Source organism: Mastigoproctus giganteus, chromosome 5, assembly GCF_048544385.1.
Source record: "Mastigoproctus giganteus isolate SK-2022 chromosome 5, ASM4854438v1, whole genome shotgun sequence".
Classification (NCBI taxonomy): Eukaryota; Metazoa; Arthropoda; class Arachnida; order Uropygi; family Thelyphonidae; genus Mastigoproctus; species Mastigoproctus giganteus.
This window is the reverse complement of record NC_143579.1, coordinates 40,687,060-40,707,443: the sequence shown is the minus strand read 5'-3', so window position 1 is coordinate 40,707,443 and position 20,384 is coordinate 40,687,060. Positions and strand designations below refer to the sequence as shown.

The window sequence follows — 20,384 nt, the reverse complement described above, 5'->3', positions numbered from 1 at the left end:
CATTTTATTACTTTATTTTTATTTATTTATTTTTGGCTTAGTACAGCAAAAGCTGATGGCTTCCTTGCACATTTATTTATATATATATATAAATGGGGGCTGCTGATAAGTTCTTGGCCTGTAACAGAAAGAAACAAGATAATCATTATATACAGTTTATTCAACTTATCAACTTATTTGCCTTTCAACTCCGCACATTTCATACAATAACGTTCCAGTATTTGTAAACCTCTCAAATAGAAATCGAAAGGCTGCTGTCCAAACAAGGCTCCTGTTGCTCATAGGACATCATCATTTGATACTCTTTAAATGTTTTTTTGAAATTTGGTAAGAAGCAACAGGAGCCTAGTCTGAGGATGCAAGATCCAGTGAATATGGAGGATTGTGAAGGAACTGGACCCCTGCTTCAGTCAGTGTGTGTGTGTTGGATCATTGTCCTGCAAAAACAGCACTCCCTGAGTGAGCTTTCCTTTGCATTTGGCCTTCAGTTTGTCTAAAAGTGATGAATACTGCTCAGCAGTTATCGTTTTACCCTTTTCCCAGGTAGTCAATAAACAAAATTCTATCCTTATCCAGTATCTGGATAAGGTCATGGCCGCTGTCTTTTGTCCCAAAAGACAGCGGCCATGACCTTTCCAGAAAACTTGTGGGTGCAGAACTTCTCTGGGTGGTGGTGGGGGGGGATCGACTGCCACTATGCCTCCACTCCAACTGTTCTTTGGTCTCTGGATCATAATGAAACAACCACATTTCATCCATGGTCACAATTCATGCCAAAAAAAATCACTGGCACCTTCCACAAAATGGCAAAGAATGGCAGGTGAAGACAAGACATGCTGTTGCTTTTGATCAGCATTTAGACATTTGGGGAACTATTTGGGAGAAAGCTGTATGTCCACAATATCATGAATAACATATCCAACATGTTCGTTGGACATTCCTAGAGTCTCAACTATCTATTTAGCAGAAATTCATATATCACACAGTATCATTCCATGAATGGCCTTGACATTTTCAGGTGCTGTTACAGAAACTGGTCTTCCTGCACTCTCTGCATCATTAGTGTCAAAAAAACCCATTTTAAATTTTGCAACCCAGCTTTTGATGGTTAAATAGCATGGACACTGTTCTCATAAAGTCGCCAACAGATCAGCATGAATTTCCATTGGTATTTTTGCCTTAGAAACAAGTATTCATAACTATCATGACTGCCCTACCCTTGGCTTTGCTAAAAGTGATGTTTGGGCTGACATCCTTTCTTCAACCTGTAAAAAATAAAATTGGAGCAAATGAACTGTTTAACTTAAAAAGATATGCTCTTTCTTAATTTGACACCCATTTAACAAAAAAAATGGAAGTGGGTTGGGCTTAGAATTTATCAGCACCCTCTTTTGTACACATGCACACATACTCTATAATAGATTAAGGTTAATTTTTAACGTGTTTACTTGTAACTTCTAATGTAGTGATTCAGTAATAGGATTATAATTTGATAAGTACTTCAGAGATTAAAAACTTCTATGCTGTACTATACTGTACTGTTCACCATGTCATCATATGATTGGCAGCCATGAAATCTTTGTAGAAGTAGCAGTACATTTTTTGACCAAAAGGTTGGTGTTAGATTTTAAAATAAGCTTAGCACACAGCTGCCATTACAAGAAAAACATCTGCATTGAACAGGTTAACCTGTCAACATGAAATTTTGTTACAGAGTACACTAAGAATATTCTAAATAAGTCTTGAAATTTTGAAATAGATTGCAGCAGCCATTCCAAATTTACAGTGATGTATATATATGGAAAATGGAGGAGGGGCTGTGGAATCAAAATTAGGTCTAAAATCTTCTCAGGGACTGCTGAACATGCACTGAAAATTTAGTGTTTATCTGACCTTTTCTTCACAAGTAATCTGCAAACAGCTGAAACATACTTTATATGTACAGATAATGGAACATTTGCTTACTGTGGTTAGTTTTTGTATTTTGTCTTAAAACCTTTTTTTCCCCTTCTCCAAGGTAAAAGACGTACAAGTAATCATCCATGTCCAGTATGTGGAAAGTCTTATGTGAATGAAGGTTCTCTTCGAAAGCACATCTCAAGTCACCCAGAAACTACTGCAGTTGCTTCCCCACTTCGAATGTGGCCATGTACAGTGTGCCAGAGTGTTTTTACACAAGAAGCAGGTAGGTATATGTGGGTAATAAAAATATGCTATGAACTTTTGTTTATATATTATATTTTCAAACATTGTTCACAAGCAATATATCTTTTGGTAAGCTATCTTTTGATGAGAATTAGTTGTAAGCATTTTTTCTAAGTTTAAAATTAGTTCAGTAGGATGCAGATATATTATTGTACTGTAATTTCTTCGAGTTGATTCAGAATGGTGGTACTTATTAATAAATATTAAAACCTCTTTTAATTAGATGCCTCCAAATAATGGACATTTTTTAACGCACCAGCAGAATACATGCTTTCTTACAGGAGATATTACCTTTTGTTAACAGATCCTCTCAATAACAGACACAGACACTGTAAAGGTTAGCAGAAACAACAACTGTGAAATTACTTAGAAATACTAATCCTGAAAAGTTGTAGAATAACAAATTGCATGGTAAAAAGACAAGATGTTCTTGGAACCTGATTCACTGTGAGCTCAACCTGAAATTACTTACAAATACTTTTCCATCCCAGCATCATTTTCCTTTCTTATTTTTGGAGTAAATAATTGAGCTATATTTTATTTCAGTTCCTCTCTTTCCCAAAACAAGTAAAAAATGCAGTTGCTCTCTACTCATTTTAGTAATTTAAATCTTGGTAGTGCTCAAGCCTTAGACATATTTAAAAAAAAAAAAAAAAACTCTTTTAAAACTTAGTTTCAGAGTGATATGCTCTGCTAGTACACTACTTTCAAACAAATAGCATTACCAAAAAAGTTAATCTGCCATTTATTTAAAAGGTGACCAAGAATAAGATAGTCCTCCTAACTTCATATAATTTCAATATGATCAAATAGATTTGGCTATTTTATAATTTTTTAAACTCTGACTTCATGTATCACATGGCAGCTCATATTGATCAACTTTACAACTGTTTTGTCTGAGCATTGTCACTGGAGCCCCATTTTTTTATGATTAGAAAGTGAGAAGTCTTATGCAAATTCTAGAAAGAATCGGATGAATCAGATTGGTCGACTTGATATTGATGGTTCAACTGTTGGTAATCCTGCTCAGATAGCTGACAAAACTGAATGAGTATTTTGCATCTAAATTCGCATATAAGGAATTCTGTAGGGAAGTGGAGGCCAGACGTTTATCAAACTCTAACAGGGAGCTAAATAATTTTGTAATAACTGAGAGCAAAGTGGAGGAGAAATTGTTAAAGTTATGCCACTCTAAGCAAAAAGCCAAAGTGTTCCAAAGATAGTGGCAGGTCACTTGACAGTTTCTCATGCACAATTTCTACATAAACATATAAAAAAAATTCATTTCAGAAAATAGTGAGGTAAAAGGTTAACTATATTTAGGAAAAACTTCAAACTCACAATCTTTTCTTCTTCCTCATTTATTCCTTCAACTTTTGTTTTCGGGAACAACTTCTCTTCACTCATATTTCCTGAAAATTACAATCTACAGAAATTCAAGTTTTATGTCAACAAATATTTTTTTCATCTTGTCAACCTTCAGCCCATGCATTAGCATTAGTAGAAGCATGTGATGCAAGAAAGCAAGCTTATACAGCATCAGCCCAAAAAAAAAAAAAAAAAAAAAAAAGAAAGAAAGAAAAACCTTCCCATTTCACTCATCCATTTGCTCCAAATGTTTGTCTAGTTCTACCTTGAATTTATTTAAGCTGTCAACTTCTACAATGACAGATGGAAGTTTGTTCCAGCAATCAACTACACACTGTTCATCTGTTCTAAAACTATCTTTCCTCAATTTGAATTTATGTCCTCTCAGATGATTAATCTGGGCAAGGGGAAGAATTCCATCAGCATTCAAGGCCTTATACACCTCAATCAGATCACCTTGCAGGTGCCTAGTCACCACACACTGTAATTTGCAAATCTTAAGCCTTTCTTCATAAAAGCAACCCTTTGTTCAGTTCACTAATTTTGTTGCTCATCTCTGTACTCGTTCCAGCAGCTCTACATACTTCCTAAAATGAGGCCTCCAGACCAGTATACAGTACTCAAGGTGTGGCCTGACCATTGCCACACAAGGGGATAATCGCCTCCTTATTCTTGCTGGAAAAATTCCTGTATATCATTGACAAGACACCATGAGCTACTCTTGCAGACTTTCTCCACTGCTCAGAAAACTTCTTATCTGACTACACAATTTCCCCCTGGTCCTTTTCATTCTCTACCACTGTCAGTGTAGTACCACACAGTTGATATGTTACTCTCGGGTTACTTCTACCCATATGCAGTACTTTACATTTGTCAATGTTAAACTTCAGTTGCCACCTCTCAGCCCATCTGCTCAATGTTTCTAGATCCTCTTGCAGTAGCGTACTATCATTAACAACCCTACTAACCTTCGTATCGTCTGCAAACTTAGACATTAAGCCTGTTATACCTTCATTAATAAATACAGAAAACAACAGTGGACCCAACACTGAATCCTGGGAAACTTCACTAATAACATTAGTTCACGAAGAGCAGTGTCCATTGATTTCTACTCTTTGTCTTCACCCACTCAAATATCCCTTTATCCATAGCAGCATTTTGCCCTTAATGCCACATTGCTCCAATTTGTTCCCTAGTCTTCCATGTGCAACAGTATCAAAAGCTTTCCTAAGATCCAACTATATATCAAAATTATTTTTTGCATCCAGTTCCTTTGTGACCACATCATAGTATCCATTCAAATTGGTCAGACCAGACTTCCCCTTTACAAACCCATGCCATGTCCGAACTATAACCGAAGTGTTGTCTAGATGATCCTGCAGTGCTTCTTTAACCAGTGCATCTATTAATTTTCATGGAATAGAAGTTAAACTAACAGTTTTGTAATTACTTTTGTCACACTTTGATCCTCCTTTGTGAATTGGTGTCACATTTGCACACCTGCAGTCCATGCAGATGTCCCCTGAGTCCAAGGATGCTCTCATAATTATAGTTAAGGGGTTTGCTTACTTCCTTTGCCACCTCCTTTGCCAGACTACGGAGGTCTGTCTCAGACCTCCGTAGTCACCTTTACGAAAGCAAAAACCCTTCCCTTTACCCCTGATGTAGTTACCTCTTTGAGTAAATCCTACATCATCACACTGTGATCACTGTCACCTAGTGGTTTCTTTATCTGCAGATTCTTAATGCATGAAGAATCACTACTGATAATCAGATCAAGAGTATTACCCCCTCTGGTTGTCTCCCGAACATGCTGCTGTAAAAATCAGTCATTCAATAAATTCACAAAAGCCTTGCTAGTGTGCAAATGATTACCAACCCACTCTATTTCTCTGTACAGCTGTTCATTATACTCATCAGAGTCTTCAGACCTATAGTACACTCCTACTCTCAATTTTGGTTTCCAGTGCTTATGTCACACTAAACTGACTTAACACTGCACTGTCCATCCATGCCAACTGGATGCATTTCCTTAGATTTTATATGTGGTACATGCTATTAGGTTCTAATACTCTTTGTGTTTGGAATTTTCAAGAAAAACCAAAAAAAAATTGCACGTTTTTAATCAGTGAATAATGGTTAACATTGGAACATTATTTTTGAGGGTTATTTATCAAGTGACCTGCCACAAGTGCAATTTTTTAGGGCACAAAAGGCGATATTATTGTACTCATAGGTAATAATAATATTAACAACAGGAGTTCTGCAGATTTACTTAACAAGCAGAGGGCAATGGTGAGAAAAATTTGCAAAGTTGGATTAAATTTGAAAGTGTCTACAATTTTGCCCAGTTATGATAGGAAGGAGTACATGATGGAAGCCTAGTCAATCAATTTTTCTCTGGAGAGACAGTGCACTGACCAGGATTTAGCTTGGTCTGTGCTCATCACAGGAGAGTGTTTTTACAGGGACAGGGAACACTTAAATAGAGGGATACAAGAATATTTGCTGATGCTATCGAGGCAGTGTTAGATGGCTCAGAAAACTGCTATCTCGGGGAGGGGGATATACAGGCTAATAGTTTAACGGTAACCGCAGGCAGTGTTGTAATTGATTCTTGTACTGCTTCTATTGGAACATGCAGCAGACTGGAAAGCAGGGTGTCAGAGATTTCAAGGCCTGCTAGAGATCCCCATGGAACATGAAAGGGTTACTAAGTTAAAAACACAATTGCTTGTATACCTACACATACAGTAAAGTTAGGATAGTAAATAAATTTGATGAATTTGAAATACTGGTTAATTCAAAATATGCAAACATTGTAAGGGTATTGGAGATATGGTGTCCCTTAGACATAAGGGATGAAGAATTTGAATATATGCAGTGCAATGTGTACAGAAAGAACAAACAGACTTGTGGGGTGGGGGAAGAGTTATGCATTCAAATCTATGGCAGTGCATCCAGTTGATATGAATGGCCAGTGCAATTCTGGGCTAATTTCATGAGCACAGGGAAACCAGAAATTGGAATATGTATGTACCTTTTGTGGGGTTGGCACCTGGAACTACAGTTCAACTCTGCAGTGTTACAAGAACTTTGTAAAAAAAAAAAAAAAAAAAAAACCCCAGCATGTAGATGTTGCCATGTTGATTAGTCTCTATGCTACCAAAACAGACTTGTGGGGGGGAGTTATGCATTCAATAACCCTGGAGGACTGCTTTCAATGCCCATCCCGAACCATGAAGAAGTGAGCAATATCTACTGTTCTAATGGTCCAAGAATGGATGCAGATCCCACACCCACTGCTACCCAAGCCTTAACCACCAGCCAGCAAAAAAAAAAAAAAACACCCCTACAGTTAATTACAGACTAACAAGGAAGTTACAACTAAGAACTAATTATAGCAAATGCAGATGTGCAAGTTTGAATAATTGCAGTCAACAAGGCTACTGATAAAAAAATAATAAAAAAAAAAAAAAAAAAAAAAAAAAAAAAGCAAATGAATCCATTAAGTGTGATGAGACAGTTCAGGAAGTGGCTGGGTGTTTCCAGTAGCTGAGAGAGTTTTTCTAAGAGAAAACACCTTTGTTGCATAGTCCTGGAGGGCATGGAAGTTTGGTTTACTCTTGATGAAGGCTTCTTCTTGACCAGGCAGGACAGGTCCAGTGTTGGTACCTGAAGGCTTTGTAAATAAGAGAGTGGAAGAGAACATAGGGAAGTCTTCACATACTCCACAGAAACAAAGTTCAGTTGTAGAGAGGCTGAAGTAGTACAGCTTAGTGTTGAACGATCCATGCCCAGTCAATATAAAACAAGTGTGCAGGCTAGGAGTGAGCATGCTGAATGAAGTAGCAGTTGGGAAGGATTGGAATGTTGTTCTGCCTTTTGTGGAAGAGTTCCAGGAAGCTTGCCACCTTGCGCTCAAGATTTGCAGACATTTTTTCTCCAGCTTTGGAGGGACATCTGTGTCAACAGATATGCCATTAAATTCCCAACCTTGAGGGTGGGAATGTGTTAGATATCAAGCCATCATTAGGGGAGGTTTGGAAAACTGCTAGCTCAGGGGGATAGACAGACTAATAGATTAAAACCAGTTGCAGGCAGAAAGCAATTCTTGCACTACTTCTATTGGAACATGCAAAAGCCTTCTTTCATTATATCATAATAAAAATTTGCGAAAATCAAATATTCTTTCATGATTTTTTGAAGAAACCTGATATAATGGAATGATATGGAAGTTATTTTTGAAATCAGCATTGGAAAAATTCTGAAACACCCTTTTCTGAGAAAACATTGGTGAATTTTTTTCAAATGCAGAGTATTATTATCAGCAGTGATTACCCATGAATTAAGAATCTGCAGATGAAAGAACCACTAAGTAGCAGTGATCACAATGTATTGGTGTGGGATTTGCTTAATGTAACTACCATGAAGGATTTTTGCCTTTATAAAGGTAACTACAGTGGGACCATTACCATCAGACAGTTCTAAATGGGAAGCATTCAAGGAATTAATCATAGAGGTTTTTCATACCAACTAAGAAATACTGTTCAGGGTTTAGGTCTAAATGGATGCCAGATGAACTAACGAGACTCATAGCAGAAAAGAAAATGCATGGGATGTATAAAAATTATCAGGCGACACAGAAGCCTATGGTAGATATAAACAGAGAAAAATAGCAACACTTCTTTTCTTATGTAAACTATAGAAGGAAGGGGGTGAATACTGGTCTACTTGATATCGATGGTTCGACTGTTGATGATCCTGCTCAGGTTGCTGACAAACTGAATGAGTATTTTGTATCTACATTCACACATGAGGAATTCTTTAGGGAAGTAGAGGCCAGAAGTAAAGACAGGAAACTAAATGATTTTGTAATAACCAAGAGGAAATTAGAAGAAAAATCGTTGAAGTTAAATGTGAGAAAGGAACCTGGGGTGAATGGAATCTATTCAATTATATTAAGGGAGGCAGAAGGAAGTAAGCAAAACCCTATCCTTAATTATGAGAGCATCCTTGGATTCAGGGGAGTTCTCCACAGACTGCAGATGTGAGAATGTGTCCCCAGTTCACAAGGAGGGGATCAAAGGGTGACATGGGTAATTACAGATCTGTTAATTTAACTTCTGTTCCAGGAAAAATAATGGGGTTGCTATTTAAAAAAGTAATGCAGGATCATCTAGACAAGACTGCAGTTATACTTTAGACACAGCATTGGTTTGTTATGTTAAAGGGAAATCTTGTTTGGCAATTTGATTGGATACTATGATATGGTCACAAAGGAACTAGATGCAAAAAATAATTTTGATATCATATACTTGCATTTCAGAAAAGCTTTTGATAATGTTGCACGTAAAAAGACTGCTGTGAAAATTGGAGCAGTGTGGCATTAAGGGTAAATTGCTGCCATGATTAAAGGGATGTTGAGTGGAAGACAACAGGAAGTGGTAATCAATGGACAATGTTATTAGTGGAATCCCCCAGGGTTCGGTTTTGGACCCTTTTTTTTTTCTGTATTTATCGATGATATTGATGAAGGCATATCTGGCTTAATGTCCAAATTTGCAGATGATACAAAGGTCAGCAGGGTATGCTACTGCAACAGGATCTAGACTAATTAGGCAGATGGGCTGAGAAATGGCAATTCAAGTTTAATATTGACAAATGCATAGCAGTAATCCCAGAGTAACCTATCAACTGGGTGGTACTACACTCAGAGTAGTGTAGTACCACCCAGTCTGATATGAAGTTCTCTTAGCAGTTCAAACAGGCTGCCAGGACAGCTCATTTGGTTTTGTCAATGATATACAAGAATTTTGCTAGCAGATATAAGGACATGATTATCCCATTGTATAAGGCAGTGGTCAAGCCACATCTTGAATTTTAGGAAGGATGAACTGCTGTTGGAACAAGTATAGAGTACGGCAACAAGATTGGTGAGGGGAAAAAGGGGATGTTCTTACTAAGAAAGGCTTCAATTCTGCAAATTTCAGTATTTGGAGACTAGGCACCTGCATTTTGACCTGATTGATTTGTTTAAGGCTTTGTATGGATTGAATAAACTCAATGTTGGTGAGATTCTTCCTCTTGCTCAGACTAAGCACATGAGCGGGCATAAATTCAAATTGAGGAAAGACAGTTGTAGAATTGATGTGCCGAAGTTTGCCTTTAGCCAGTGAGTGGTTGATTGCTGGAACAAACTTCCATGTGTCGTTGTGGAAGTTGATAGCTTAAATAACTTCAAGGAAGAACTCAACAAATTATTGGAGGGAATGTATAAGTGAAATGGAAAGTGGGTTTTTTTTTTTTTTTTTTTTTTTTGACCGAAACTGCATATGTTTGCCTTCTTTCATCATATGCTACTTCTAATGCAAAAATGGATTAAGATTTATTACAGTATAATTTCTAGTTCCTTTGTTTTGCATTGTAGTAGCTAATCAGATTGGTCAGAGAAGATCTCCCTTAATAAATCCATGGTATGATTTCTGTATGGTGCAATTCTGTCAAAATGAACCTATAATAATTTGTTAATGATTGGTTTTTATTTTCTCTAGAACAGAGGTCAGTAATTCTCCACTCACCCTTTGGTCCCACCCTGAAAATAGGTGAGACATTTGCATATCTCCAATCTATAGGAACCTTAATTGAATCCAAGAATGCTCTCATAATTATAGCCAAATGCCTGCTTACATTGAGGGAGAAAAAAAAAAGAAAGAAATAAAAATCGTTAAACGTTTAATGTAAAATTAAATTATATACAGATTTTGCACAATATTTTTGTAAATAATATACATACAATTGTGCTATGCATATTATGACTTTATCTTAAGAAAAATACATATAGTAATCACTTATTTTCTTCTGCACCTTCTTCCGGCTGATAATTTTGTTTTCAACATTTGTTTGGAGTGAAGAAACCATCGAAAGTCCTTCAGTATCTTCTTCAGTGGCGAAAAACATTTTTAAATGATTGATTTGTATGAGCGCTTCTATTTTCATCGGTGGTTCGTCGTTAATATGTTCTTTGACAGAATGACCTCCTTCCATTTCTTCATCCTCATGAGGAACTTCTTGAATGAAAAATATCGATGATAATGTCGTTGATATCTAGAGCACCATCTTCTGTAGTGAGGTTCGAGTCTATACCTTTGTAGCCAGGGTCACTTGTAGCGGACGTATCGTACATTATCAATAGAAGTTGAAGTTCTTGTTATTCTTGGTGCTCCACATTGCTGTTCACAACTTCAATTTTTGCATTTGAGAAGCCAGACTTTACAAAACAGTTCACGACAGTTTGTTTTCTAATTGTGTTTACTGGAGAGGAAATCCATTGAATCGCATCTAGGATGCTGAGTTTCTTTGCAAGGTCACTCACACATGTTACATCGTTCATGTTTGCAATGAGATGTCTTAAAACACGTTTTCTGTAGTGAAGTTTAAAATTTTTTATTATCCCTTGATCCAAGGGATAATAAACACGACACTCTGCAGATGTGTTTGGTGGCAGAAAAACGATTTGAACGATAAATTCAATGTGTGGTTGAGATGCAGCATTATCCATGAAAAGAATAATTTTTCTGTTTTGACGAATCATGTTTTGGTTAAAGTGACTTATCCATTCGCTCATGATGTCTCGTGTCATCCACGCTTTTTTATTAGACTTCCAGTCAACATTCAAAAGATTCAACTTTATGCCCTTGAAACAACGAGGATTTTGTGGTTTTCCTATAAGAAGAGGTTGTTCAAAGTCTCCCAGCATATTTGTACACAATAGTACAGTCAAGCGTTCCTTAGAAATTTTTCCGCCCTGGCACTTTTCGTTTTTTAGACTCGTTGTTTTTTCAGGAAGAGCTTTAAAAAACAACCCTGTTTCGTCACAGTTGTAAATATCCTTAGCTTCAAAATCACGACATAAATCTTCCAATTTGACTGTCCACTCTGTTACAACCCCAGTATCAACAGATCCACCTTCACCACTTACGGTTTTACAAGAAATTTTATGCCGAGTTTTGAACTTGTCTAGCCATCCCACAGAAGCTTTGAACTCATTTACTCCCATAGATTTCGCAACCTCCAAAGCCTTTTCCCTAATAATAGGCCCATTAATGGGAATTTTTTTAGCATGTGCGCGACAAAACCACTCATACTTAACATTGTCAATTTGAAGTCCAACAGTTTTCGGGAATGATTTTTGAACCTGATCATTTACGTGTTGCCAAAATTGTTTGAGCAGTTCATTTTTTTTCTTTAGGATATCGCTTACCTGCGTCTTCCCGATTTTGAATTTTGCAGCGAGATTGCGAACACTATTTTTTTGCCAATCATACGCATTAATGAGTTCAACTTTATCTTTTAAAGTTAAATGTTTACGAGAAGACATTGTGCACTTCACATGACACTGAACAAAACTGAAAATTGAAACTCAAAAGACGAAAGGCCGACATCTGGGGCGGTGTTCCCAAAACCTCTCGCAGGCTTCTAGATTCCATTCAGAAAAGGGCAGTTAGGTTAATTAATGACTCCTCTCTAACAAAGTCTCTCCATTTGCTGTCTTATAGACATACTGTTTCTGCTGCATGCCTTTTCTACAGATACTTTCATGGGCACTGTTCTTCTGAATTGGTTTCTATAATTCCCACTCTCTCTTTCAAAACAGTCTGAACACGTGCTGCCAACATCCATTTACTGTCCAACTTCAAACTTACAGAACCAACTTTTCATCTTCCTCGTTTATTCATTCAACTGCCATTTTCTGGAACAACCTTCCTTCGTATGTATTTTCTGAAATTACAGTCTATAGAAGTTCAAGTCTAATGTCAACAAATATCTTCTTCATCTTCTCAACCTCCAACCCAAGCACGGTACTAAGTACTATAGGTTCTAATCCCTCTCGTGTTTGGGGTTTTCATAAAAAAAAAATAAATAAATAAAAATATGCCAATTGAAGAGAACTTATCTTTATAATTTCCTTTTCTTTTAACTATACAAAGAAAATGCTATAAGTTGACAGTAGAATCCTCTCAGGAAACAAAGAAAACGATCATATGGGCACAATATCTTCAGTGCGGGGTATGTCTTCCAAAATGTGAAAGTTTGTTCGAAGAACACATAGCAGGTTCCTTAATTAATAGAGAGCTCAAAAAATCGTGATCAAGAGGTGACATGATGAGTGACATAGAGATGAGCCTGAACAAGGTTTTGACTTAAAAACCAGGTTAAACTCATTCCACTATCTTTGTCCACTCTACATCTTACAAAGAGTGCAAGATGGACAATATCCTCCTCCTGAAAGTGTACAGCCGATATGAAGAGCAAACACTATGACTTGCTTATGAACTTTTCAAAGTTCATAAGCAAGACTCCACACAAAGGCATCAAAACTATAGTAAAACTTTACAAGAATTACAGAAAAAATCAGGATTGGTTGATTTTCCTCAGTTCTAGTTTTTTCTTGAACGCCTAAGTGGCAAAAGTGCTGAACACTATGAAGATATTCTTTGACTAAACAAATTCCATTTTATTGCGAAGGATCAAAGTTTATTATTATTATATTATATTATATTATGATTATTATTGTTATTAGCTATATGGTGCAAGGAAGCCTGAGGCTTATGCTACACCAGCCAAAAAAAAAAAATTCCCGAGTTACCCTGAGAGAGAGAAGTAGAATCACCAAGAATGAGAAGAATGATGATATCCAGCTCAGGACCCTGGGTGTGCCAAGCCCATACTCACCAGATGTGAGCCCCCGGGGTTATCCACCTCCAATTCATGATGAAGATCACTATAGAAATGACATCTAAATATAATGTGGTAAATGGTTTCCTCTGAACCACAGAGACATGCAGTAATCATAGAAAAAACCAAGCTTATACAATTTACTATTTATGTTACCATGTCCAGTTAATAAAAACATGCGAATTTGAAGAGAACCACAGTAAATCCTTTTATACAAATTCCTTAACCACAGGAAAAAACTCTCACATTGTACCTCCCAGAATAGTTGATGACCAGTCCTGCTGCCACCTTGAGACAAAGACCGAATGCAAGCTTCTTTTTACCACCAACATAGAATTATTTAGGTTCAAATGAACATCATTGAGCACTACAGGAATATTTTTCTTCAAGTGATATTTGAAGTGCCGAAGCTGCACTTCATATTGCACTGGCAGTTTGCCCAGCAGAACCTGGAGGGCCATGGCAGAAGTTGTTCTGCATGCTCTTGACATAGTTAACAAGGCAATACAGTGGAATGTCAGTTATCCGGAATAATTTCAGACTTTTTTTTATTATTTGGCACTAATGATATTAAGAGTAGGAGACCAGCGGAATTACTTAACAAGTACAGGTCACTGATGAAAAAAAAGCCGTGAATTCGGGTTGAATTTGAAAGTGTCTGCAATTCTGCCCAGACATGATAGGAGGGAGTATATGATGAGAGAACTGTTGATCAATTCAGCCATGGAAAGATTGTGCAGGGCTCAAGGGATAGAATTTTTTTCAGCCTGGTCTGTACTTGTTAACAGGAGAGATTGCTTCTACAGGGATGGGATACACTTAAATAGAAAGGGTGCAAGAATGTTTGCTGATGCTAGCGAGGCAGTGTTAGATGAGTCGGAAAACTGCTAGATTGGGGGAATACAAGGACTAATAGATTAACAGTAGCCACTGGCAGAGGAGAAAGTGATTCTTGCACTGCTTCTATTGCAATGAGCAGCAGCCTGGAAAATAAGATGCAGGATATTTCAGAGACTGCTGGGAATCATGGGGGTACAGTAAACACATGGGTTGCGTTAGGGCAGCTAAGAGGAAGAGCAGGTGCATGTATACTTGCGTGTACACCAATGCTAGGAGTTTAGTAAATAAATTTGATGAATTTGAGGTATTGCTCAAAACATCAAAGGCAGATATTGTTGGGATATCAGAGACATGGTGTCACACAGATATAAGGGATGCAGAACTGCAATTTGGGGAGTACAACGTCTACAGAAAGGATAGACAGGATAGGAAGGGGGGAGGGGTTATGCTATTAGTTAAGAAACACATAAAAACCAAGGAAGTGAAGCCAGTCGACATCGCTGGACAGTGCAGTGTTGAGTCAGTTTGGTGTGACATAAGCATTGGGAGATCAAAATTGAGAGTAGGAGTGTGCTATAGGCCTAATGACTCTGATGAGTATAATAAGGAACTGTACAGGGAAATAGAGTGGGCCAGTAAATCAGAGAGTCTTATAATGGGAGATTTTAATTTCCCAGATATTGACTGGAATTTGGGGGCTGGTTACTCACGCACTAGCAGGGCTTTTGTGGATTTATTGGATGATTGTTTTCTACATCAGCATGTTCGGGAGGCAATTAGAGGGAGTAATACTCTTGATTTGATTATCAGCAGTGATTCTTCATGCATTAAGAATCTGCAGATAAATGAACCACTAGGTGGCAGTGATCACAGTGTGCTGAAGTGATATTTACTCAAAGAGGTAACTACCATTAGGGGTAAAGGGAAGGGTTATTGCTTCCGTAAAGGCGACTACGATGGACTGAGACAGTATTTAAATTCTATACAGTGGGACCAACTGATGATGTTACCAACAGCAAATTCAAAATGGGAAGCATTCAAAGAACTTATCTTGGAAGCTACTAGGCTTTACATACCAACAAAGAAATATTGTTCAAGGTTTAAGCCAAAATGGATGTCAGATGAACTAATGAGGCATATGGCAGAGAAGAAAAATGCATGGGATACTTACAAATTAACACATGACACAGAAGCCTATGATAGATACAAGTTGATATGCAACCAAGTTACAAAGGAGGTTAGGCAGGCGAAGGCAGATTACGAGAAATCCTTGGCAAGGGATGCGAAGAAAAACAGCAAAGAGTTCTTTACTTATGTAAACTCTAGAAGGAAGGGGATGAATCAGATTGGTCCACTTGATATCGATGGGTCAGCTGTTGATGATCCTGCTCAGGTAGCTAACAAACTAAATGAATATTTTGCATCGACATTCACACATGAGGAGTTATTCAGCGAGGGGAATGCCAGAGGTGTATTCAACTCTAGCAGTAAGCTACAGAATCTTGAAATAACTGAGAGTAAGGTGGAGGAGAGGTTGTTGAAGATAAACACAAGAAAGGCACCCGGGGTGGATGGGATCTATCCAGTTATATTAAAGGAGGCAGCAAAGGAAGTAAGCAAACCCTTAGCCATAATTATGAGAGCTTCCTTGGACTCAGGGGAGGTACCTAATAGACTGGAAATGTGCAAATGTGACCCCAATTCACAAAGGAGGATCAAAGGCTGACACAAGTAATTATAGACCTGTGAGCTTAACATCTGTTCCAGGAAAATTAATGGAGGCACTGGTTAAAGAAGCACTGCAGGATCATTTAGACAAGACTTCAGTTATAGCTCGGACACAGCATGGTTTTGTTAAGGGGAAGTCTTGCCTGACCAATTTGATTGGATACTATGATGCAGTCACAAAAGAACTGGATGCAGGGAATAGCTTTGATATTATATACTTGGATCTTAGAAAGGCTTTTGATACTGTTGCACATGGAAGACTGCTACACAAATTGGAGCAGTGTGACATTGGAGGCAAATTGCTGCTTTGGATAAAGGGGTGGTCGAGGGGGAGAAGACAGAGAGTGGTAATCAATGGACACTGCTCATCGTGGACTAATGTTATTAGTGGAGTCCCTCAGGGCTCAGTGTTGGGTCCATTATTGTTTTCTGTATTTATAAGTGATATTGATGATGGCATATCAAGTTTAATGTCCAAGTTTGCAGACGATACAAAGGTAGGCAGGGTTGTCAAGGACACTACTGACACTATGCTGCTGCAACAGGATCTGGAAAGGTTGAGCAAATGGGCTGAGAGGTGGCAAATGAAGTTTAACATTGACAGATGTAAAGTACTACACATGGGAAACAGCAACCCCAGAGCAACGTATCAACTCTGTGGTACTACACTGACAGTGGTAGAGAATGAAAGGGACTTGGGGGTGGTTGTGCAGACAGATATGAAGTTCTCTGAGCAGTGCAGACGGGCTGCAAGAGTAGCTCATGGAGTATTGTCAATGATATACAAGAATTTTTCCAGCGGGGATAAGGAGGTGATTATTCCCTTGTATAAGGCAATGGTCAGGCCACACCTAGAGTACTGTATACAGGTCTGGAGGCCTCATTTCAAGAAGGATGTAGAGCTGCTGGAACGAGTACAGAGAAGGGCAACAAGATTAGTGAATGGAACAAAGGGGTGCTCTTACGAAGAAAGGCTTAAGTTTTGCAAATTACAGTATCTGGAGACTAAGCACCAGCGAGGTGATCTGATAGAGGTGTATAAAGCCTTGAATGGTTTGAGCATGCTCAATGCTGATGGGATTCTTCCTCTAGCTCAGAATAATCACCTGAGAGGGTATAAATTCAAATTGAGGAAAGACAGATGTAGGATAGACGTGCAGAAATTTGCCTGTAGCCAGCGGGTGGTTGGTTGGTGGAACAGACTTTCATCCCTTGTCGTGGAGGTTGATAGCCTAAATAGGTTTAAGGCTCAGCAGGACAGGTATTTTGAATGAACAGAGGGATGAAGTGGAAGTGGGTTTTTTTTTTTTTTTTTGGCTGATGCTGCATAAGCTTGCTTTCTTGCATCAAATGCCTCTACTAATGCTAATGCTAATGTTATTAGTGGAGTCCCTCAGGGTTCAGTATTGGATCCATTATTGTTTTCTGTATTTATAAATGATATTGATGATGGTATATCAAGCTTAATGTCCAAGTTTTTAGATGATACGAAGGTTGGCAGGGTTGTCAGGGACACTACTGACACTATGCTGCTGCTGCAACAGGATCTGGAAAGGTTGAGCAGATTGGCTGAGAGGTGGCAAATGAAGTTTAACTTTGACAAATGTAAAGTACTACATATGGGAAACAGCAACCCCAGAGCAACATATCAACTCTGTGGTACTACACTGACAGTGGTAGAGAATGAAAGGGACCTGGGGGCGGTTGTGCAGGCAGATATGAAGTTCTCTGAGCAGTGCAGACAGAGTGCAAGAATAGCTCATGGTGTATTGTCAATGATATATAGGAATTTTTCTAGCAGGGATAAGGAGGTGATTATTCCCTTGTATAAGGCAATGGTCAGGCCACACCTGGAGGCCTCATTTCAAGAAGGATGTAGAGCTGCTGGAATGAGTACAGAGAAGGGCAGCAAGATTAGTGAATGGAACAAAGGGGTGCTCTTACGAAGAAAGGCTTAAGTTTTGTGAATTACAGTGTTTGGAGACTAGGCACCAGCGAGGTGATCTGATAGAGGTGTACAAAGCCTTGAATGTGTTGAGCATGCTCAATGCTGATGGGATTCTTCCTCTTGCTCAGAATAATCACCTGAGAGGGCATAAATTCAAATTGAGGAAAGACAGATGTAGGATAGACGTGCAGAAATTTGCCTTTAGCCAGCGGGTGGTTGGTAGGTGGAACAGACTTCCATCCCTTGTCGTGGAAGTTGATAGCGTAAATAAGTTTCAGGCTCAGCTGGACAGGTATTTTGAACGAACAGAGGGGTGAAGTGGAAGTGGTTATTTTTTATTTATTTATTTATTTTATTTTATTTTTTTGGCTGATGCTGCACAAGCTTGCTTTCTTGCATCAAATGCCTCTACTAATGCTAATGCTAATTAGCTGTAGTACAGTAAGCACCGGCTATTTTGATTCTAATAAGTGAATGATTGAGTTTTACTACCTGTTTATAACAGATTGTACAAAGAAAAAGCCCAAAAAACCGAAAACTGCAAATTGTTAGTTATATCCTATGGTTGTGACCTCTAGAATTCAATGTGACTTTCAGAATAGAAAAATATCACCAAGGCTACTGGGTTTTCTAAGAAACCATGAGTGAATTTCAAATTAGTTTAGTTCCAGATTCGGTTAAGAATAATATTGGCCTGAAACTGTGTAATTTATTATTTTTCTCAGTTTTTTATGATTAATTTGAACGAAAAGAAAACGCATAGTTTTAACATTGCAATGAAAAATGGAAATTGAATTAGAAAGGATGAAAATTTAGGAAATCTCTCGAAATAGTTTAATGTGCCGACTTCAACAATTTATGACATCAAGGAAATTTTCAATGCTATAACAAAATTTGTGTTGATTATAAATAATGGAGGATCTAGCAGGAAAAAGACAATGTCAAAACCTGAAAATGCCACTTTAGAGAGTGCACTTTATTTGTGGTTTCTTCAGACGTGAAGTTTAGGTGAATCAGTGTATGGCCCAATGCTGTGTGAAAAAGTATTGTATTTTAATCGGAAATTAAGAGGTAATGAAGAGTTTAAGTCAAGCACAGGTTGGCTGAAAAACTTTAAACTGAGACACATTATATGTGAACTAGATATTCAAGACGAGAAACTTTCTGAAGACAAATCGGCAGCGGACATCCTTTAAAATTAAGTTTGCTTCAGTTATAGCAAATTACGAGAAAGAAAACGTTTATAATGTTGATTAGACGGGCTTATGGAAAGCAATACCAAGAAAAATCCTAGTCACTAAAAGAGAAATGCCTGCACCAGGTTTTAAAATGAGAAGAGAGTGAGTTACAGTTGCTATGTCTGCAAATGCCACTGGGATGCATAGATTCTCTGTGCTCGTTATTGGTAAATTTGAAAAAACTGAGAGCATTTAAAAATCTTTCTAATTTTCCTGTTTTGTATAAAAATCATAAAAATGCCTGGATGGATGTTTGTGTTTTCCGAGATTGGTTTATAATTGTTTTTAAATTTAACTAATCTTAATTATTTAATTGTAAAGTAAGATTAAATTTATTTAATCTTATCTTACGTTCGATTATCCTGAAAATTTGGCTATCTGGAAGAGGTCTAACATCAATTATTTCAGATAACTGATGCTCTACTGTACATACTATTGCCACCTTGTTTACCAAATAGCCCCAGGCTCCAGCACTGTAAGTTACTATAGCCAAAAATAAGCAGTTATAATACATCCTGAGCTTATGACCCTTAAGACTCCACTCCTGCCTTGTAACTTGATGTCTTGTCCTTAATATACTTCACGTGTGGTATAAAGCTTAAACAATCACTAGTAAAACTAAAACAGAAGAAGAATATCATATTGATTGATTTCTAAATTTAATCAGGAGAACGATTACAATCCAATTTTTCCTTCAACAACATTTGTGAAGTCTTAGCCATAGACACTTGTAGTTTGTGAGTTGTAGTCCAGTGAGAGAGAGAGAGAGTTCCTTCAGAACCGTATCCGCAATATCTTCCAGACCTTTCCTTTAGATGGCACTAATCAAAGAAAGTAAGGTCATCCGCCTAGGTGACCATCTGGCTCTTATTCAACCACGAGTCAATTACCAGGTTCCAGCACAGGGAACCAAGAATTGACCCCTGTGGGCAACCTCTTGTAATCAGTCTGGAAACATTTTCCGTTCCATTCCTGACCACAATTGAACGGTCTGAAAAATAGCGGTTAAGAAGCTTAAACAGAGGTCAATACACTTTTGCTACCAATCCTTCAATGTCTGTTTATTACAGTTGTGAAGAAAGTTTTCTCTTGGGCAAAGTTTTCCAGGAATGCATCCATTGCAGCAGTGACATCACTGTTAGTAGGAAAATGGATGCTAGCCAGGTATGTTTCAAAATTAGGAAATAGGTGAAAATCCAGTGGTGGATCTGGTGAATATGGGAGATGGTCCAAGATTTCAGAGCTCTATTCATTCAGTGTAGCCATGAAAGTGGCACACTTAAGAGCAGGCACATTGTCCTGGTGGAATGAGACTCCTT

The 20,384-nt window shown here is 37.9% G+C and overlaps 1 protein-coding gene across 1 annotated transcript in view; it reads left to right on the top strand.

Moving 5' to 3' along the window:
* Positions 1-20,384, top strand: part of LOC150085323 (uncharacterized) — a 736,427-nt gene that overhangs the window by 705,285 nt on the left and 10,758 nt on the right. The window contains exon 8 of the mRNA XM_090374526.1: positions 2,018-2,185. Coding sequence (XP_090230652.1) covers positions 2,018-2,185 — 168 coding nt within the window. The remainder of the gene's footprint in view (positions 1-2,017; positions 2,186-20,384) is intronic.